The sequence below is a fragment of the Copadichromis virginalis genome, linkage group LG11 (genome assembly GCF_057382275.1).
Source record: "Copadichromis virginalis isolate Kocher_CV1m ecotype Utaka linkage group LG11, C_Virginalis_male_GT1.1, whole genome shotgun sequence".
Lineage (NCBI taxonomy): Eukaryota > Metazoa > Chordata > Actinopteri > Cichliformes > Cichlidae > Copadichromis > Copadichromis virginalis.
Window position 1 is genome coordinate 26975210 of NC_140628.1, and position 22552 is coordinate 26997761.

At 41.1% G+C, this 22552-nt stretch overlaps 1 protein-coding gene across 1 annotated transcript; it reads left to right on the forward strand.

Annotated features, from left to right (window-relative positions):
• The first annotated feature begins 262 nt into the window (after positions 1-262).
• gsk3ab (glycogen synthase kinase 3 alpha b) lies at positions 263-22258 on the forward strand. The gene is made up of 10 exons (XM_085471750.1): positions 263-507; positions 9583-9770; positions 9880-9963; positions 11530-11640; positions 16935-17065; positions 17340-17544; positions 18767-18862; positions 19024-19210; positions 19331-19408; positions 19610-22258. The coding sequence occupies exons 1-10, from the start codon at positions 333-335 to the stop codon at positions 19675-19677; spliced, it is 1323 nt and encodes a 440-aa protein (XP_085327876.1). The 5' UTR covers positions 263-332; the 3' UTR covers positions 19678-22258.
• The last annotated feature ends 294 nt before the right edge of the window (positions 22259-22552 follow it).

A 22552-nucleotide genomic window follows, 5' to 3' on the forward strand; every position in this document is an offset into this window, starting at 1 on the left:
ACCCAGTTGCAATGTCTACATTTCTACTTTTGTGGTAAAATGAAACGGGTTTGTTAGGTTCGTATTTTAGACTTAACGACCCAAATAACTCATTTTCCCATGAAGCCTTGCGAACTTTACGTCGTTGTGCGTCAACTCCCCAGTCCCCCCTCCCCCTCCCCATCATCACTGCTCTACAGAGGAAGAAAGGGGGAGACGGGTAACCTACAGTGAACGTTGTAAGTGTAGTTTTTATTTATATAGTATATTAAAATACACAGACACAGCTTAAATATCTGCCGGCGTGGCTGCTAATAACGTCCGACCTAGCCCCGGCTTTAGTTCAAATAAATATGAGCGGCAGCGGGCGGCCCAGGACCAGCTCATTCGCTGAGCCTCCCGGAGGTCCCGGATCTGCTGCGGCCGGTGCCGGATCAGGGGTAGCCGGCGGAAGCTCGACAGGAAAGTCCGGGGGTTCACAAGCCAGTGGAAGCAGCTCGACTGGCTTTGGGAATTTGAAGCTACCCAGTAAGTATTATGTTATATTTTTACCACGTGCCCAGTTTACACGTTAAGACGAAGACTTGGACTGTTGGTTATTTTTTTAAAGAAACGTGTCGGGAATTATTTAATGCGGTGGAGCTAAATCTGTTAGCAGGTTAGCTTTGTAGCCAACGCTAGCTATGTTTTTCATTAAAGGAGCCTTGCGATCGAGGGCTTTTATCGACTTGCTAACATTGTAGTTAGCTATGAAGGGAAGCTTAGAACTAAGCCGCTGATATTTCGACTTTAACTAACGTCATGTCATATTTTTAATAAAGATCAGTGGTTATTAGTGCATTGTAACCCAACAGTAGCGTTGTTTTAAGCATACACGCTAATATATTGGTCATTAATATCAGATATAATAGTTAGCGGTCTTGCTAACATATTGAAAACCATCTTATATAGGTTATTAATCGTTGTTCTCGGTTGTGTCTTATCTTGTGCTGATGTTTTGCCCCACACCGGTAACGAGTAAGCTGATACCTTTTGTGGTAACTTGAATTCATGGAGATAATCGTCAGCGAAAATCTCTCAATACTGTTCAATCAACTGTTACGTTTGCTCATTAACCAGCAAATATTGACCCTATCTTATCTAAGTGCTCCTTCTGGATGCCTACACTTTAGCAAACAGGGGCTCATCTATGCATGGATTTAGACTGTTACTTTAGAAAAATAACCCCACTTCAGGTCATCTTTAAAATCTTCTGTCTTAGTGTGGGGTATATTAACTGTGTACTTTTTTGCTGGGAGTTGGAACATAGTCACTGTCTTCACCATTTTGCCAACATTTCTGGTGCTCTGGACATCCTGGTTTGCCAGCAGGACTTCCTTCCAGGTAGTCATCCAGGTGTGATGACAGGAACTTGGAAAATGCTCATGTTGCAGTTGGCTGAAACCAAAGTGTGCATAAAATGAAAGCGGCAGAAAAGAATAACATCACATCTCATGTGTTAAATTTTGAGTTTAAGCAGTTACCTATAATTACAGCAGATGAAACGGAAGGAGGGCAAAGAAAAATTTCCTTATCTTCATCCATTTAACAATGAGCACAACTGTGGATAACTTCTTCTTTTGCGTCCCTTGCCTTCTTATTTTCCACAGTTTAATGAATTTCCCCTCAGGGGTTTTTCCTGGCTCACGTTGGCCCTTTGGGGGTGGGAGACTGAATACACACAAACACGACTGGTCTGCCTATAGTTAAGAAACTTATAAATGTTCCTAATACTTTTAAGCATTTTATTATCATACATAGATTTAAGATTGACTTAATTAAACTCCCATTTTAAAAATAAGACATTATGACTATTGCAAAAAACAATAATCATGATTGTTTTGTTCAATAATTCTGATCTCGGTAACACAAGTATTCATAAACTTTGCAAACATGTGGTAGCTAAATCTTTTTCCTAAACTCGAATTATAGCTTTGTTCAAATGAAGAAAATATAATCAAGGGAGAAAAGGTGGTGAACATAGTGAAAGATGCAGTGTCACCTGATCAAGAGTTAGACCCAGATTAGCATGGGTTTTTGACCATAAACCCCCGTCTTGCTAGTAAGCAGCCTCAATGGAGTTAGTGAAAGTCCCAGGCAGCAGCAGGCTCACAGGAGAATGGGTGGCCAGGCAGTGAATGACGGAAAGTCGACAGCCAGTGAACGCCTTGGTTGCACGCCACCAAAAGCAGACCGGATGATAGAGCCTGTGAGGTCCAGACACAAAGACCGTTACCATTAAAGTTTCTTCGTAGGTTCACCCATGTGGATTTTACAGCTTTTACTTCTAGATGCTCATCAAAGGCTGTCTTTATATGATCTTGGCTAAGACTTGGAGAGACAAGTGAAAACACACTGTACTAAAAGAAAGGGTTTTGTCTGTAATGCAAGATAAAGCAAAAATGAATTTTAACAAGTAATAATTTACCAAGATGTTCATTATCATGAACATCTTGTTTTCATAACTGCTGGAAGTTAATATTGTAATCACTACCTGGACCTCATAGAAACCCAACCCAGTGTAATGTTTAAACTACATGGACTCTAAGCTCGCTCGCCATCTCCGTGTTTTTGTCTTTCATCCAAACTTAACCCTGGCTCAGTTCACACCTAAACATGGTGTGGATAACCAAGAAAACTCCAGGCTAATTGTTAATCTAAAACGGAGGGGGGGGAAACAGATTTTCCTTTTAAGTAGTAATTTAGAAGCATAATGTAATTTACTATTGTTAGATAACTTTTCATTTTCCAAATCTGAATTGTAGTTTCTCAGAAAGATTTCTTAAAATAAGCTGTCAGAAAGTAAATATGTGCCACTTGCTGTATTGTTTAATAAAGGGGATCACTGAGCATGTTATCAGGGAGAGGCAGATCATCAGTTTCACAAATTTGGGGAACGTAGAGGGTGGGTATCTGACCTTGGAGAGAAGAGCAGGAAAGCAGAAGAGCGTTTTTTGACGCTCTGCAACTGATCCAGATGCTTTTTTTTTACAGACCTTACATCCAGTTTACAGTCATTTGATCAACGTCTTTTGTTTTTTAGTCCAGCAGTCACGGAACGTTTGCTCTCGATTAGTAAGGAGCATTAACAGACTGCAGTTATATCACTGCTTATAACCCCTTTTCAGTTGTATAACCTTAAAAATGTCAATCAGAAGCACTAATTGACCACTGAAAAACACTTTGTGATCACTGATGCCAGAGGTAACAGAGCCCAGCTGCAACTGAAGGGAAAAAACTAAAATGTGTGAAATTAATTAGATCTAATCTAAACACAAATGGACAAAGACGTGATCAAATAAATAAGAACACCAAACTGATCGAGGACTCAGTACCAGTTTTCATTACACGCACAGCCCTTTTTATTAGTGTAACAGTAACATTTTTGTTCATACAAAAAAAGCCTAATGCCTAAGGTAGAATCACTGTTTTCTATTTGTGTCTGTTGCTAATGTTGAATTCTTAGTTGGACAAGAACCTCAAACTATACCTCTCTGTTATAAAGTGCCTGTTTTTTAGAATAATTGAGCTATTTTCCCCGAACATTCTCTCTCTCACATACACACACGTCCATAATTAGTGATATAACATACTGTCAGGAGAGGAAGTGGAATGATGTCAGTCCAGCCACACCAACCTCATTAAGCAAACTGGTATCATCAAGACATGACAAATCCACATTAACAACATTGTTCATCTGTGATATTATGAAGTTCAGTGTTTCAGCAGCTCTGAGTCAGCACTGAACTCCACAGCATCTCTGGGTGTAACCCATTGCTCATGGGTTCCACCCAGTGTGGTATACAGACTTCAAATATAGCAGTAATAGAGCTCTGTGTAAGGTTATTACTGAGCACTGGCAGATACTATTTGAGTATCTTTTTCCATTTACAATACTATACACATACCTTGACTACATTTATCTGATCAGATGGAGAATACTGATCTAATAGTATTTTTCTATGTGGAAGAGAAGGAATTATGCTTGTGTACGACCTCAGGTTCAACATAAACAGCATTCTTTGTAAATTAAAGTGCTACAAATCAATAGATCCAAAAGTATAATTTTACTTGATTTGTGTTGGTGGAATAATAAAGGATGATATCAATCAGTAAAAATTAAGTGGCTTTTTTGGCATTATTCATGTAGTTTATTTTCTCCTAAAACAAAAAAGGACTCTGCGACCGAACATAACGAGTGAGAGAGAAGTTAAAGCATCAGCTCATCTGAGCTTTTCAGCCGCGTTGACCACAAGTTGCAGTTTAGTGGGAAAAAAAGGCTCAAGCATAAAACAGAAATCTGGAGCTGGTACTGGTGTTACACACCTTTGAAGTGCTGCTGTGGTGAAGTAAACAGAACATTGTTATATATATTATTACAGTACTCTGTTTTTGGTAACCATTGTCCTTGATGTAAATATGTAAAAAATGTTTCTGTTCTATGTCTTGTGTACTGTTTGTTTGTATATGTGTATTTCTTGCTGCTGTTACACCCAAATTTCCCCTTGTCGGACAATTAATGCTGGGCATACACTGTGCGATTTTTGGCTCATTTTGAGCCGATTTTCCAGTCGTGTGACCGTTTTGGTGATTGGCCCGAGTTTCGCCTTCATCGTGTGTCGTGCATCGTGTAGTATACGTGGGGTAAGGGGAGCGATTAACACCTCACGACCAGCTCCCAATCATCAATCGCTTGGTCATAAGAAAATCAAACCTGTTTGAAATCCTGTCGGCCGTCGTAAGGGTGTCACCAAAGCCTCTCACACTGCGCACACGCAAACACAGAAATGGAAGTGAAAAGACGGAGCAGCACGGCAGTGCAGCGTGTGATCTGGACACAAGCGATGGAGGCACAACTTGTAGAACTTTGGCAAGCTCATCCGAGCCTTTTTGACCACAACAACCGTGAAAATAGTTGGATTTACATTGCTGCTCAATCACAGCTGCCTGATCAATGTTTTTCATTAGCAATTTAGCAAAGTTGATGGTGGTGGTGTGCGCGTCTGTGTGAGTGAAAGACAGAGGGAGAGCAAGCGACAGATTTTCTGTTATAACCTTCATTTTATGGACGCACAGTGTGAGCACTCAGGTCAAATCAGAGCATCGGGTCGTATAGTGTGAGACTCTGCATCGTGACCTACGAACTTCTAACTAGGGCTGCTCGATTATGGCAAAAATGATAATCACGATTATTTTCACTGAAATTGAGATCACGATTATTTGACGATATTTATTTCGTCCGCCAGAGCTTATATATATTTTTTTTACATGCTGTAGTGCCATTTGTCGGAGCATTTCACGTTGCTATACATCAATACAACTGTTATAGCCCATATTTTTAACATGTGTATGTATTAAGTCCATAGTAACTACATTAATTGCAAAAAAGTGCAATAAACTACAAAAAAAATTGAAAATCGTTTTTGTTTTGTTTTTTTACATATATTTCTACTTGGAGAAATTTAAGAGGTTTATCCCTCAAAACTTTAAATACAAAAAAGTTGCAAAAAATAGTTTACAACAACAGGAAATTTATTTTGAGTGTCTTCATAGTTTTATTTTTGGAGATACAGCAATTTTTATATACTGCAGGAAAAACAAAAAAACAATCCTATGATGCAAATTTGCAAAGAATGTGCATGTGCATCAAAATAAACTATTTCCAGCAGTGCAATTCGAGTTCTAAGGCCTACAAGTAAAAAAAACTACATTTTCCGCGAAAATGACGTCACTTGCGATAGTTCGCGTTGACGTCTTTTTCAATGTGGGAAGTGTTATGAACAGCTGATCGGATCGGCAAAGCGTGTTTCTGGAATATTATGTTTTTGTTCCTGCAAGCGCTTTTTATGCAATTTTTGCAAAGCTATATGTGGAAGGAAACCGTGACCTAGGACAAGCTGATGGCATAAGATGTAACTCCTCTGGTTTCATATGGAAAAAAATTTATTGTGCTAGCTTAGCGGTTCAGGTTCTACAGGGATTTAAAAATAGTTATACAAAACGAGCATGCTGCTCTGACCGGCTTTAAAGGGTTAAGAATAACAATGTATTGAATAATGACTTTTAAAAATAATATAAAATAGTGTGCAAATACTGATAACAGTGCAAGTGTTTGCAATATAAGAAATAAATGAAAAATGTGAACTTTGCAGTGTTGCTCTGTGGTGCAGCTACGACACCATAGCAAAGTTTACACACTGTGTCTACTTGATCCACATCTGACTCCGCGAACCCATAATGTTTCCACACCACTGAAGTTTTTTTTCTTTACCTTTCTTTTCAACCAACGGCAGTCACTCTCCTCTCCAAATAACTTCTGCTTAGCTTTCCGAGCTTCCCTCGGGTCCTCTTAATTGTTGTGACGCGTGTTCGAAATGCAGAGCAGTGCGCTTGATTTGCCACACGGAGCAGCGCGAGAGTAAAGCATGAGGGAGGGGCTAATAATCGGCTCAGTCATTTTTAATGATCGTTGAAACCCCAGATCGTAATCGTGATTAAAATTCGATTAATTGAGCAGCCCTACTTCTAACCCCTGCGAGTCAATCGTGCAGTTTGAGCAGAAGCTGAATAACGCGACTGAAAAAATCGCACAGTGTATGCCCAGCTTAAAGGATTATTCTTACTCAACATTCTGGAATTTGCTATAAGAATAAGTATCGGACTGATATCTGATCTATCAGAAATGGGAAATGGAGAGAAGCATTTCTGGCTGTGCCACATTCAGTTTGAAAGCCGTCATGGTTGTACTGTGTAGTTTTGTGACGAGTAAAATCTGTACTGTATATAGTATGATTAGCATCGTTCAGGAAAATGAAAGATGAATGGATTAAAGGGACCAGTAGCTTTGGTGCAATTTCTTTCTGCCACTTACACGCTTATGGAGAGTGCTAATAAACTACTAATGATCAAGTAGTAGCAACCACAAATTATTTTATCAAGTTAAGTGTGTGCTTGAGCTTTTTTACACTTACAAACAAGCTCAAAGGTAATTGCTTATTAAGTGGGGGTGTGATCAGAGTCACTTTGCTCGTCCGTTTGCTCTTATTAGAAACCAAAGCCCTTCACTGGCAGAGGAGCAGACTGCTCATCTTTGTATTCATTATTCAAGACCCTATCATGCCACAGCTGCTCCATATTTAATGTGCTCCCCTGTGACTTAACTTTTTCTTTCTTTCGTTTTTTTAAGGGTGTAAAAATGATGCTAAAATAAAACACAAAGGGGCAATGTAATGTGCAGCTGTACAGCAGTGTGCAGACACCACACCGCGACTGATCTCAAAGCTGAATATTTCCTGCTGACTCGAGGGTAGAGATCAGATCTAGGCCAATCATGTGGATATGCTGCTGGCTTCTATTTACTGTTAACCTTGAAAAAGTTTTGACTGGAAACTTTAGAAATGGGCAAGTATAATTTTTGCCTTTGGTCAGCACTGATCATTCGGAGGTGGTAATCTATCTGACTAAATAATTGTTGTCTAAGCATGTGCTGGAAGGGCAGCTGATGAAGCCAAATCACTTAGGCTAGTCGGGAGAAATAAAATGTTTCATTGTCTGATTCCATTTTGTAACTCAAAGACATAGCAGAGATCAGGAGGGGTCCTGTTGAGACAGGCGAAGTGAGCAAGCCCAGGAAATGGAAGCACCTCTGGGTGTGCTACTGTCCATGCAATGTTATCACAGGCTCTGACAAGCCTTTTGGCAATGGGCTTCTTCTCTGCTCTTCATCCCCTCCCAGTGTCATTGCTTCTGGTGCCCATTTGTCAGATAATTCTTGAACCAACACTTGCACAGTCATAAAACTCTGAGCAGCTACTTGACCCTAACTAGAAGTGTCAGATACTGTTGGGTCTTAAGCTTCTCACTTTGCCTGATTTCCACAAGGTCGAACATTAGCCTGACAGTATCACTGCTCAACCGGTTGGGAACACATACAGTCCAGTTTGATCTAAAGTGGGAAGGTCTAGTAAACCATAACCTTAATAGCCTTAATAATTTTAATGTACAAAGGTAAGCATTCATATTTAATAACTATCCATTAGTAGGACTCATTATGAATGGACTGCAATGTCTTAAAATAAATACAATATGCCACATCTGTACCTGCAGACATCCTTTAGTACAGGAACCCCTGGGCCATGGACCAGTACCGGTCCGTGAGTCGTTTGGTAACGGGCTGCCAGAGTTGAGGCTCTGGTGTGAAATTTATGGTTTACACAGTTTTTATTGTTAACGCGGTTTCCCTGGGTCTTTTCCCGTGTTGTAGTTGTGTATCTTATTTTGAAAGAAATATTTAAGCATTACCATAGCGACCAGAGAGCATTAAAGGGCAGACAGGAGGCTGTTACTCTCTATGTTGTTAGCGCATTTCAGGAGGACGCTGCTAATAAAGTTACACAATTACACGGTGAATTCACTTTTTTTTTTTTATCATATTTGCAAAATACCACAGTTTTTTTGTCTTGGTCGTATCATTTTATTTTGTTGTATTTATCTGCGACACTTTAAAGGCCGGTCTGTGAAAATATTGTCTGAAATTAAACCGGCCCATGGTGCAAAAAAGGTTCTCTATTTCTTTATTTACTTTTTATTTTAAATTGCATTACATTTGAAGTTAAATTTAGTAACTGCATGATGTTGAAGTTTATTAATAATTGTATTAAATAATCAAGACTATATATTTTGCTAAGATCAAGCCCATGCTGTTTTATTTTCTTTGGAAACTATTCTGCTATTTTTTTTTTTTCCTCCAAGAGTCTCACAGCCCCACACAGGTTTTACCAATCTAATGGCAGATTTGCAAGCTCTTCTGTTTATTTATTTCAGTGGTTTAAAGGTGGTTGGAAAAAACCTGTTGATGCATTAAATTCTACTAGACGATGGTAATGTGCTTTTACACACACACACACGCACGCACGCACGCACACAAAAAGAGTTGCATAAACTGTGATTTTTGCCATGTTGTTTTATCCTCATTAATTTTGCTTTTCTGTCAGACATATGCCTGTTATTTAAATATGGTATCGATCGAATTGAATCTGCAAAGCTGAAACTGTGATTGATACTTCCATATTCGGTTTGGTGCACAGTTCCCAACCTGACTGTTCTGCTTTAGCCAGGTTGTGTAGCTAAAGCAGCAGCTACAGGGAATTACTACAGGGAATTAATTATATTGGTTAATGTAGTCAGTAATTAGTAAATTTGGCTTTTAGCTGTAATATTTTTTTGGAAAACCTTTTTTGGCCTCAGGTTTCAGGTATTTGTAACAAGAAGGGATTAATCATTGATAGCAGTGTTGAATAAATAGATCATTTTAATGCATGGGTCCAGTATGAAAGACGTTTAGGCTGATTTTCCTCAAGAAAGCAAGGGCAAAGTGTTGTGAGAAGAAGTTCATTATCAGTCTGGATTGTGCCTGAGGAGCTTTTACTTTTACATCATTTTTGATCTAATTTCAGTAGTATTATTTAAGTGCTAAGATGTGTAACTGTCAGGTAAAGCCAAATGTTTTTTAATAATTTCAGGATCTCTAACAAGTTTTTTTTTTTTTCTTTCTGTCATCCACAGGAGACAGTGGCAAAGTGACGACGGTGGTAGCCACACCCGGTCAGGGCCCTGATCGCCCACAGGAAGTGTCCTACACAGACATAAAGGTTATAGGAAATGGCTCGTTTGGAGTGGTCTACCAGGCTCGCCTCATCGACACCCAGGAGATGGTGGCAATTAAGAAAGTTCTCCAAGACAAGAGATTTAAGGTATGCTTAGACAGGCTTACCTGGACAGATAATTACAGTGAAGTAAATGCTAGTTTTTCACCTTGTGCAGTTCACTCACTTTTCCTTCGTCTCTCTTTTCCTCTTGCAGAATAGGGAGCTGCAAATTATGAGAAAATTGGACCACTGCAACATTGTCAGGCTACGTTACTTCTTCTACTCCAGTGGAGAGAAGGTGTGTTTGCACTGACCTGACATTTTACGTTGTATATTGTAGAAACTTAGCAGATGGAGCACTGTACTTCCACTCCCTGGCATTTAATCTTCCATGCATCAGTGATGATTCACAGACATGTTTTGGACAAGCCGATCTTGGTCTTTGTTGTACAATGAATAGTTGAATACTTGGAGTTGATGGGGTCCAAGCTCTTTATTTGAATCGCTCAGATTATTGTGGTTTTAAAGAGAAATCACAGACTATGCTTGGCACACTTTTTAAATCTCTGAAGACTTGAGCAAATAATACTTGAGCAGATGACTTTGTGACACACTGACTAGTGAATTAATCTTCTGATGCTGTGGGAACAAATGTTTCAGTCCCTGAATTCCTCAGATCTGGATGCTTAAGCGATATTCTGTTCTTTTAGTTTTTAGCCAAATCTAGTGTAGAGTCACCATATGACTCAGTCTGCCTCTATCATGTCAAATCTGAAAGTAAAAAAGTTAATAAATTAGCTCTTTGCTGGTGTTATTTCAGCATTTATAGTTTAATTTACTTTAGAAATATTTACAGCAGCAAAGCAGTAAACTGTGATCACACTCATAATTGCGCATTGGTTTTAGCATTTAAGTCAGCATCCCTCATTGGCCCTCCTCAGGCACACTGAGTGCTGCAGGTACCACTGCTACAAAGAAAGAATTTAAAGTTGTTCCACAGTAACTAGCAGCTTTGACAGCATACAGATGGCTCTTATTTTAACCTCTTTTTAATTCATTGGCTTTGTGGCTACTTGCAACAATCCAGTGCTGGATGGTAGCAGCTGAAAAAGATTCTCCCATGTTGAAGCTTGTTGAACAGGTGGTTTGTGGGACTCTTATTGACTTTTTAGTGTCTAAGGTTTTGATTGTGACCACAGGGATTAGTGCTACTGCTTTTTCTTTTTTGTGGTGACTGCAGCTTCAGGTCAAAGTATGAAAGCGTTGTTGTCCATACTGCTGTATATTTTTTCCAGAAGACCAGAGGCAGAATCTCCTAAAAGTCTTTATTCCCTCTGAGATACATTTTACAATCCACCTGCATCTATTTTTAGCCACAAATGCAAGTGACATTCTCACACTGTTGAGTCAACAACCAGCATTGTCTTCATGCTGTGTTTGCAGTCCCACTAACAAGAGCCTCTATATTTTTGTAGCCTCATATACTGCTTTTAATTTGAAAATAGCAGGAAAATATTGCTCGTTGCTCAAGGTAGCTTTCGTCAGGTTGTTTCACAGGTAAACTTAACTGTGGTTGGTGGAAACACTGTCATTGGGACAATGACGGTCAATCACTTTGTCCGACATACTTATTACTAGCCCCGGGCCATTGGCTGTATTGACTTCTGCTGAAGTGTATCCCCACTGTCTGGTTGTATCAGCTATATCTTTCTTTCTTTCTTTTTTTTTACACCCCATGCACAATACACTGTTTCATTACATTCATTTGATCTGGTTTCACTTTTGGGACTCGATTTGAAGTGGTTAAGATTCATTTTCCTCCAGTAATCACACAATCCTCTTTGCTTTTGTTCCTCTTTACCAGAAAGATGAGGTGTATTTGAATCTGGTGCTGGATTACGTCCCCGAGACGGTGTACAGGGTGGCTCGCCACTTCAATAAGGCCAAGACCACCATCCCCATCATCTATGTTAAGGTGGGTAGAAACACACACACACACACACACACACACACACACACTGCTGCTCACGTGAGCATTTCCCGGTCACTGCTATCACCATGTCACTGTATGCATTGAAAAGTGAGTGGTTTATTTATTACTGCCATGTTTAAATCTTGTATATTTCATTTATTAAAAAGGACATTATAACCATAAAGACATATTGTGAGGTCTGTTTGTGAACGCAGACACAGACCACTCTGTTTATCTTCAAACAGAGTTTTTAACTGAGTATCGTTCTCAACCAAGTTGAAGTTTGTAAATGAGGGGATGTTAGAGTTTCAAATTGATACCATGGATGCATCTATTAAAAATCTCTGACAAGTATAAATCCTGGTGACCTTGAATTCAAGGCCAGTGGTAAAGTTTTCTGAAAATCTTGTGAACACGAGAATGAGGGGACGTACGTTTTTCAAAATCTCAGACAAATTAGAATCCTGGCGAACTTGAGGTCAAGGTCAAAGGTCAAAGTTTCTGAAAATCATTAAGGATTAAGGTTTTTTAAATTTAAGCCATTAGTGCACCTACTGGGACGCTCTTGGAAGCTTTAAAAAAATCTGTTGGAAACTGGGAGTAAATTTTAGTTCAGTAATTGCTTGTGGATGTAATAAAAACAGGCAGCTCACCGTTTCAGGATTATGAAAGCAGAAAAGAGGAAGGATGGTCCCAAGGGAAGTGATTTGTTTGCAGTCTTCTTGGCTGTCTGTTTCGGGTGCTCAGTTTGGAGAGTGTTTGCGTGCTTACTGTGTGCGAAGCAGCAGAGGACATTATAGCTGTCTCATGGCCCATTTCCCTACCTCAGCCTCCTGCTCCCCTGTGCCTTTGAGATGCATACTGATCCCTGTCACTCTTTCTTTTTTTTTCTCTAACCGTCTGTCACCATATGCAGGGTCTTCTCCCCCCTCCATGTCTCCCTTGGTGTCATGTTCGCCATTTCATCTCCTCTTACCTCTCTCTGCCCCCCTTTTAACTATCATCTCTTATCCCTCAGTCATCTTGTCTGCAGTATTTTATAATCTGGCCAGCCTGCTGTCAGTGCATCATGTGGGCAATAATGATGATAATGGAGATGATGACGAATTAAGATGCTTACTGTCTGTGTGTCACAGGCACATTTAATGGGCACACACTTAACTGTGTGGTGAATTTCTCATTCCATAACAACATCATCGACCTCGGGTGTGTAGGCAGATGCCAAATAGGAGCTGGCCGTAGATCTTCAGGGAGTATTTTTCACCCTTGTGTTATTTTGGTATAGAAGCACAACACCACAGGCTGCATGAGACAAACGAACAGCTGCTTCTTTCGACAAACCCCTTTACATTGTGCCCAAAAACAGAATTGGGGCACATGTTGATGTGACTAACATATGGTGAACATCTATACAGAATCAGCTGTGCCTACAGATTAAATCATCCATTTTAGTAAAAGTTTAACAACATTTAATTTGCAGCACAATACACGCTGCCCGGTCTCAGGGCACAACGTAGAATGCTGATGAGAAAGTGATCTATTTGTTTGGACACAATCTGTCCAGGTTTCTTTTTTTCCCAACAGTCAGCACAATTGTCAGACTAATGGGAAGTATGTTTCCTGTCTGAAGCACGCTTGTCATCCACACTCATCAGCACAGATTTCTCTCCATGGCAACCAAGAAAACAAGCTTTGAACAAAGTGGCAACTGTCGTGTTTTAAACCAAACAATGAGCTCTTTCTGAATCTGAGTAGTTTTTAAATGCATATAAACCTAACAAGCTGGTTAGCTATTGGTAATTAGTAACTTATTTAAAACAACACAATTGACGCATAAGCTTCTGCTCGTTGTAGGAAGTGAACTATGGTCTCTGGTGGAAGCGACACCATCACTAACACCATGTGGACTTTTTCACCCTTTAAATGTGGAAAGTAGGGCTGCCACAAACGATTATTTTGATAGTCGACTAGTCACCGATTATTTTTGCGATTAGTCGACTAATCAGATCATCATCCATTGGACGTAAAACGTATAGCTTATTGCACCAGCAGCATCTGCTCTTATATAACTATCATTAGCTTACAGCTTTAAGTGTTTACTGTATGTGCTAACTAAAAATAAAGACAAGATGATAGTTTATTAAATTTTAATGAAATTTGCAGATTGTTTCGGTGAAGTAAACTCCTTGCTATCTAAAATATAACGGGACACCGGAGTATATTCTCGAGCATCTCACACTTCTGACAATCAGCTGTGTAAAAACTATAACTTTAATCTCAGCCAAACCGATTTACTCAGGAACAAATAAAATACTGAAAAAAGCCAAACAATAACATTTTGAAGTTATCTAAGTGACTTATATATATTTAACCTGAGTAGCGAAAGACAGCAGTGGGTTTGAAAACGATTTGCCGGGAGTCCGGGGTTCTCACGGGCTCTAGTGAGCCTTGCCCCCGGCTAGCTATCGAGCTAGTGGGTAACAGACGTCTCCGAAAACGCCTCCTCTGCACCCTGGTGACATATCCCTACTCCAAGGCCCTGCATGTGTGGGTGGTTGTGGTGGAGCGGGAAGAGGGAGGCAGCTGGAGAGTAGGGGTATGTCACCAGGGTGCAGAGGAGGCTACACCACTCCCCCCCCCCTCCCCCTCAGTCCCCTTCTGGCTGCCTCTGCCTCAATTTTATCCCACAACTTAGACATTCACATTACTCACACTCTCATTACACATACATATAGGATCTTGGGGCACGATACACGGAGTCCAAATTACCATCAGGGTGTACACCTCACCCCTGGCGTCGTTGCCCACCTCTCAATTTTAAATACACGTAGACATTGAGGGCTAGCAGGAGGGACTATGCGCTTACCTGCTGCTCTCTGGCAGGTAGCTCCATGCCCTCCTGGGTTTTAAATGCACCTTAGAATACACGTGCATCAACACTACAATGAGCGGGTGGAGGGAGGTTTGGAGTCTTCTCTCACCCCCATTCTCTGCGGCCTGCGGGGGGGGGCTAGGAGGAGGAGTTGGCCGTCCGACTGCGGTCTGGAGTGTGGGGCCTCCCTGCTGCTGCAGAGTCGGGGTGGTCTGCCTCTCCCCACCGCAGGGAAAAGGGTAACACCACCTGGGTCTGGGTGCAGTTCCCCCCTCCAGGGGCAAGGGTACCTAGACCCGGTTTGTAGAGTACGCTTGGGGAGTGTGATTGTGTGTACAGCGTCTCTTTATGTCTGTCTCCACGTTGGTTGAGTGTGGAGTAAGTGCATATGAGAGCATGAGGATGGGAATGGCTGTTTGTATATGTGTGTGCCTGTATGTCTGTGTCTATATGTCAGGTTGGGTATCAGACGCCACCTCTCTGGGGACATCTCAGGCCCTCCAAGGTTTGGAGGCCTATCTCCACCCACCACCACTTCCCCTCCCAGTGGCGGACTCCCTCAGGTGTCGGTGCGTTGGTGGTTCTTTGTGTCTGGGGGTGGGCGTACGGGTACACACCGGCTCACTCCTTGGCGGCCGCTTATCGGGGCCTGGAGCCTGGGGCTCGCTCGGGCTACTTCGGAGGTGGGGTGCCCCCGGCCTCTCGGCCTGGGGCTCGGTCACTCAGGCACAGCTGGCTGCCGCCGGAGCTCACGGGCGCGTCACTGCAACTCCCCCTGGCTTCTGCTCCGCGGCTGCTGAGTGAGCCCTCATCTGGGACTCTCCTCAGCTCTTTCTGGGACAGTGGCGCGGCTGCCCCTCTGTTGGTCTTCCTTGGTCTCTTGTGTTCTGGGGGCCTCTGGATGTCTGGAGTTTTGATCTCCTCCATACCTGCTTCATACCCTGGAGGACGGGGCTGTGGCTCCCCACACTCCCTAGCAGATCGTTACATGGAGAAACCTTTGGAATGCAAGCATGCTGATCCACACAGGTATGCACACGGGTGTACACACGGGTATTCACAGACGCGGACTACAGCTTTCTTGGCTGCTGCCTCAAAGCACATTGTGCGCTGTCTATCTTGCGTGCTGCACAATATCGTTTATTACTTAGTATCTACTGATATCTACTGCTAGCTAGTTTATTGTGATGGTGCTGTTTTTTTTTATTATGTTGCTCTTTGTTGTTTGCTTTCTCTTCTGTTTTTTTTCTCCATACAGGTGACCCAGGTGTTTTGTTTTTTTTGTTTGTTTGTTTTTTTTTTTCTTTCTTCCCCCCCTTCTCACCGTCTCTTCTCCCCTTTGGTTTTCTTTCTCTCCCTCTCTTTCTTTCATTCTTTCTCCCTGTCCTATCCACCAGTCATGTCTGTCCCATTTGTAGCAACTGAAAATAAAATAAATTCATAATTATAATAAAGGTCAATCAAATGGACCAATATGGCAAGGCCATGATGATCCACTTGGTAAAATAAATCCGCTTGGCATCTTTCTTGGCCTTAAGACAACAATTCTGATGGCTAAAGATCCAAACGGGACAAAAAAAAAAAAAAAAGTTTATAGGACCAAATCCCCAGGAGGAGTTCGTTAAAGTAGGGAAAAAAAAAAAGAAAATCATATATCACTACATTAACAGTCATGGCTATTTAGCAAGCTGCTATGAGACTGTGTTGGTTCATCTGCACCTTCGTTTTTGGCTCATTCTGATCCTTTTAAATGCAGAGTGTGCACTTAAAATTCCTCCGATTTTATAGCACGTTATTTATCTTCACCAAAGCCATTAAATTTGTGATACTGGGGCGTCCCGGCTTGTCAATCTTCAGTTTAGTATTTAAAAGAATGTATGCAGTGAAAATAATTGGCTGCTCTTAAAATGTCTAAAAAATTTGCTTTTCTCCAGATAGACAGGAATACTGTTTTCTCCTTTGTGGGATGAAATAACACGCCTATAATAAAACATGGAATTGCAGTGTAAGTTCACTGTGAGAGAAGCTAATAATTCTTTTCTTTTTTTGTCGTCAGTCCTGCAGCAACAACTTGTTAAACTGAAAACAATGAACTATTTATTGATTATTTTTATTCATCTATTGATTTTCTTCCACTTATTCGGTTCATATCTCATTTCATTTATTAAGTCATGCCTGTATTGTTTTTCTTTCAAACTTGTATATTGTCCTAAAAATAAATTGACTTGCATTTCATGTGATCTTAAAAAACATGAAAAATGAAAACGGTGCAGGAATCCTGATGGTGGCTTGTAGCTAGGACGTCTCCAGTGAGATATAAATGGCTTTTGTTCTTAAATTGCTCTTTTTTTTTTTTTTAGATTTGTTTGATTTTTGTCTGAGTTGTTAAACACTGTTGGGCATCGTGTCTCTGTCTCCTCCTCAGGTGTACATGTACCAGCTGTTCCGCAGCCTGGCCTATATCCATTCCCAGGGCGTGTGTCACAGAGACATAAAGCCTCAGAACCTCCTGGTGGACCCAGAATCGGCCATCCTCAAACTCTGTGACTTTGGCAGGTCAGTAACATTTCCCGCCTGCGGGCAGATCTGTCTGTCTGCATTTTTCATTTTTGCATTGTAGTGACCATTTCTGTCTCATTGTGGATATTTAGTTTGCTGTCTGTTTGTGTAGCGCTCTTCCTCGGGCTCCGCTTTCCCTGTGTGGATCACTCATGCCTTTTTTATGTCTGGGTCGCTTACATGCTACTGTGAAAACAAACACACTGGCAAATCCAAGGTTCACACCGACTGCGAGTCTCATCCTGAACTGTCTGTTTTCTGAATCCTCCAGTGCAAAGCAACTAGTTCGAGGGGAGCCAAATGTTTCCTATATTTGCTCGCGGTACTATCGTGCCCCAGAGCTCATATTTGGTGCCACCGACTACACGTCCAATATTGACATCTGGTCAGCCGGCTGTGTGTTGGCCGAGCTGCTGCTGGGTCAGCCCATCTTCCCCGGAGACAGCGGTGTGGACCAGCTAGTAGAGATCATCAAGGTACAGTAAGAGTGCTGTAAACAGTGGTACAGCTGGGCAATACCACCGCCTCTTCTTCCTCTACCTCTTTGCCCCCCCCCCCCCCCCCCCCTTTTTTTTTTTGTTTTTTTTTTTTTTTGCACAAGTTGAGGAGCGTGTCAGGTTACATTTCACTGTGTGTTATACTTGTATAACTATGCATGTGACAAATGAAGAACCTTGAACCTTGTAATATTGTAAATGTAGGATTGTTTATAAAGGAACTGCATATTGAAGAAATATGGAGGAAAAAACATGCTTGGTCGAGGTCAGGGCTGCACAACATTTTTTTTTTTAAACTTGGTCCTTCAAAAGCAGCTCTGTCTTAGAAAATGTTACCTTTCATTTTGTTGTGTTTAACAAACTTAAATATTAGAAAACATCTCTGAATGAAGAAAATATAAATATGCACAGATGCACATTGTGAACAAACACAGAGCCGTATTCATGAATATGAAAAAACTCAGATAATGATCTTTTCTGTTATGACTTGTGACTCTTAAGTGCTTTTGGTTTAATACCACTCAACAAAGAAAAGACCAGGATCTTTTCCTATTAGTATTACTATTTATGCATACATTTTTGTATGCATGCCGTGTTTCAAAGCACTTTTAGGTGTGTTCACTCAGGGTTGAAGTATGAGTCCATTTTCCCACACTTAGCTATCTGGGCTTCCCGGGTAAGCTGTACAATTTATTTATTTTTCATCCACCTCAGACAACGACTGGATCAATTTACTAGCAAACAATTCCCTTCCCTTCTTGTGTTTTCATACCATTATTATATTGCTGTTGTCCCCTTAGACTCCCTCGTCTCACTGTTGGACAGGCCCCAACACATATTGAGATGGGTTTATTGTAATGTTTAAAATCATTAGGTGTGTACTCATATTTGATGATAGCTGGTATTAAATAGGCAAAAGACAGCCTGAGGGCTAGAACCAGTCCAAAAATGATCTCAATACAGCTTTGCAGCATCCTAAAAGGAAAGCAAAACAATCCATCAATAATTAATAAGAGGCAATATAATGCAAAGGAATCTCAAGGTTGTCTGCAAAGAGGCTGGACTGCCATTTAACTTAATACCAATGCAGTGTGTTTCATCTGTGATCTCTGAAGTAGTGCATATCAGACAGTTGCAAGATTCAGACTCATTTATATAATGTAATGCAAATAAATGTTAACATTTCACTCCTGTTTGGCAGGTTTTGGGGACGCCAACAAGGGAGCAGATTCGGGAGATGAACCCCAACTACACAGAGTTTAAGTTCCCACAGATCAAAGCACACCCTTGGACAAAGGTATGCTCCCATTACTGGACAATATTGACGTTGAGAGGTTTACCTCTCTGAATGCAGTTACTGTTGCTCTTTAGAGAAAACGTCACACTAAACTAATTTTAATGAATCCAAATTCATGCTAGCATTGATCATCGATACATTTTCTTTCTATCTCCTATCAGGTGTTTAAGCCTCGTACCCCACCGGAGGCCATTGCTCTCTGCTCTCGACTGCTGGAATACACGCCGGTGACCCGGCTGTCGCCACTGGAGGCATGTGCGCACGCCTTCTTCGATGAGCTGCGCCAGCCGAACACCCGCCTCCCCAGCGGGCGAGAACTTCCGCCCCTATTCAACTTCAGTCCCGTTGGTCAGCATGTCCTTTTTTTTTTTTCTTCTTTCCTGCAGTCTGTTTCTTGCACAGATTATCAGCTGTTATTTATATTGTATCAGTATCATTAATCATGTTTTCTTTGCCCTGTTCTCTCAGAGCTGTCCATTCAGCCCCAGTTGAACTCCACACTCATTCCTCCTCACGCTCGTGCACAGACATCGCCTGCATCACACGGTACGTTATTAAATGGGCTTTAAAAAAAAAATTATATATATATATATATATATATATATATATATATATATTATTATTATTATTATTATTATTATTATTATTATTATTATTATTATTATTATTATTATTATATTTTTTTTTTTTATTTTTTTTTTTTTGTCTGTAATTGTTAAAACTTGTGCTTCCTCTTTTCCCCTGCAGAGGGCAGTGTGTCAGACAGTACCGCCCAGCCCAGCTCAGCACCTAGCTCCATCAACAACAGCACCTGAGCATTCATCCCTCTGTCATATTTTCTGTTTTGTCTTCCCCATGTTCTTTTTACTTTCCTCTGCTCCTCTCCCTCTCAACCTTCCTCCTGGCTCCAAACCCTTACAATACAAGGAAAAGAAACTAGATACACCCACGTAAAAACTCAGCACTGCTATTTCCCCTGAATATTTAACCATTTTCAATAAAATGCTGCACCTGCAGCTGTGGGTTGAGGACATTTAGGTAGTTGTGCTTGGGCTTATTTATAGGATGCAGGCCCAAGTCCAGGTTGGCTGCTGTCTGACCTCTTAGGATGTTTAGGAGATGAGGAGGGGGCTTGTATATATTATGTGGATTATCTGTAATATAATCAACAGTTGGCTTTTATCCCTTTTTTTCTTTTTTAGTTCATTTTATTTGAATTTTATGTGTGGCCACAGTGCCATTGATTGGGATCCTGATTGGCTAGTTAGTGCATAAGGCCCGACTGGTAGACAATCATCCTTTGTGGGGTCAAAAATGCCACACTTATACTGTACAGCTAACTCTGTGGACTGTCTGTCGCTTTCCACTTAAGTTGTCAGTTCACAAAGGCCACTGGTGAACAGATTCACCAGAGGAATGATTTGAAACAAAAAAAATCTCCCAGCGAATACAGTGTTGGCTCAAGATTGTGCGTGTCATTTTAGATAAGAGGTGGTTTTAGATTTTTATTACAGAGAAGAGCTCCCCAGCCCGTGTTCACCGTTTGTTTTCGAGTATTAGCTCCAGCACTGCCTTTTACGTGAACGAGAGGGAGTTTTGTGCGAGCAGAGCGCACATCTTCAGTTTTTTCTGTATAAGCTCATGTCGTCATTTAAGCTGGAAACCAAGAGTTTCAATTTAATTCTCAAGTGAGTATTGCACATCTCTAAAAGGGAGTAGAGGGAAGCAAATGTTGGTGGGGGGCTCCGGCTACATCTCAGAGTAGCCTCGGTGCCTCGCCGTGTTTTGAATGATGTTGCTGTTCGTATCAGCCTGATTATGTTGAAGAATGCTGTTTTCGCCGCTCACACCATCACTGGCGCCACTTATTGTTTGTGCTGGAGGATGACTGTGATTTCATTTTGTGTGTCGCCAGAGTGTTGAAACCATCTTCGCCCCTTCCCAAAGCAAGTCCGCCTGCAAAGCTCATATCATGTTCTCCGCGCCATGCGGTGATGGTCGGGAATGATTCACGCAGCTGGCAGTCCTCTGTGGGCGTGGCCAGTTTCCTCTCTTCCAACACGCATGTTCAGCCCATGTCGACCACGCTGTTTTACTTCCACTAATATCAGTAATAATCTGACCAGAAATTATGCTCGAACCCCTGAAATCCAACAGCTTTTGGAGCCTCCCCCCTTCCATCCCTCCTAGTCTTCATCCCTCTGGCTTCAGATTCCCCCTTTTCTTCTTTTTTTTTTTTTTCCCCTGCCCACTGCTAAACTTGTAAATATCAAGTACCTTTTATTTTATTTTGGGTTTTGTTTTTTTTTTGTTATTATTGTTATTATATTGTTGTTCCTGTAAATTTTTTTTTCTCCTCTAGTAGACCGGCGCAGCAGCGTCCGGGTGATTATCCTCAGTCGCAGTCTGTAAATACGATTTCATTTCAGTCCCTGGTTCACGAGGGGAAAACAGAACAAAACGTTTCATTTTTATTCTCTCTCCCTCCACTTCTCTCTTCAGAGCGGCCCCTTTTCCCCCATAAATGTTGTCATAACTGTTTTATTTATTGTGTTGTGGGTTTTGTTTTTTTTTTGATGGGTGGGTAAAATTGAGGGATTCTTTTTTGTTTTGTTTTGTTTGCGTTTTTTTTTTTAATTCCACATTTTAGTCTAGCAATTTCACATGCAAAATAATTTCACATCCAAGATACTGTACTCGGATCCAGATGTTGGAGCGCGTTGTCCAATCCGTGGTCTCGTATGAATGCAGGTGCACTTGCTCGCCAACAGGTGGAACTCCAGTTTTCCATTAAACTTCAATGTGAAGGGAATGTTACAAGCCTCTGGATCTGTGGGGTCGTGGTGTTGGGAGGGAGCACGGGTCACTGTATGCGTGTGTGTGTGTGTGTGTGTGTGTGTGTCTGTGTGTCTGTGTGTGTGAGTCTGGAGGAAAGGGGGGAAATTAATTTGTCCATTGGCATTTATCATCTCCTTTGTCTGACTCACCTGTTTTTTCATTTCTCTGTGCGTCATGTGACTGTAACGGGCTTGGCCTGTTAGTACGCTGTGCATGCTTCACAGATGGTGAGTTTCTCGAGCACAGCAGCAGGGAATATATGTGTGTTTGTATGCGTGCTGGCAGACCATGGACATTATTACCTGTATTTTTTCCAAAATGAAAAACTGGCTATATGTGCTGTTTTAATATCTGTTTTTCCTCGTTCTGATCTGTCACACTCTGTTGTGACCCTGCTCTTTAAACCACCCCTTGTCCAAGAGTGGAATATACTAGATGGGAACAGAACAGTTGGATAAAGGAGATGATGATGATAATTAGAGAGGGATGGGGGGAGAGAGACAGTTTTTGTTTGTTGGTATAAATAATTAAACTCATTAATAAAGTGATGAAACTGTACCTGTGTCATGACTGAGTTATAATGGGTAGTTGAGTTGTATATGGAGGATAGAGGACATACTGGCATTACTATACAGTTTACAATACTGTGAGATTTACTTAATAATTTAAAAAAAAAATGATTGTAAAAGTTCAACATTAACCACAATATTAACAGACATACAGGCTTTAAAGGGGAACTGTTGTCCAACTAAATATTTTCATTCTTTCATCATGCCACAATATACGCTTTATTTATCTTATCCCGATCCTTGGCTCAACCCCAAAGTTCATCCACTGTAGCTTCTCTCCCTT

Coding starts and splice junctions, on each gene's coding strand:
- gsk3ab (XM_085471750.1), top strand. CDS start 333: ATGAGCGGCAGCGGGCGGCCCAGGACCAGCTCATTCGCTGAGCCTCCC. Junction 11,641..16,934: donor TCCCCATCATCTATGTTAAG/GTGGGTAGAAAC, acceptor TCTCCTCCTCAG/GTGTACATGTACCAGCTGTT. Junction 19,211..19,330: donor ATTCAACTTCAGTCCCGTTG/GTCAGCATGTCC, acceptor CTGTTCTCTCAG/AGCTGTCCATTCAGCCCCAG.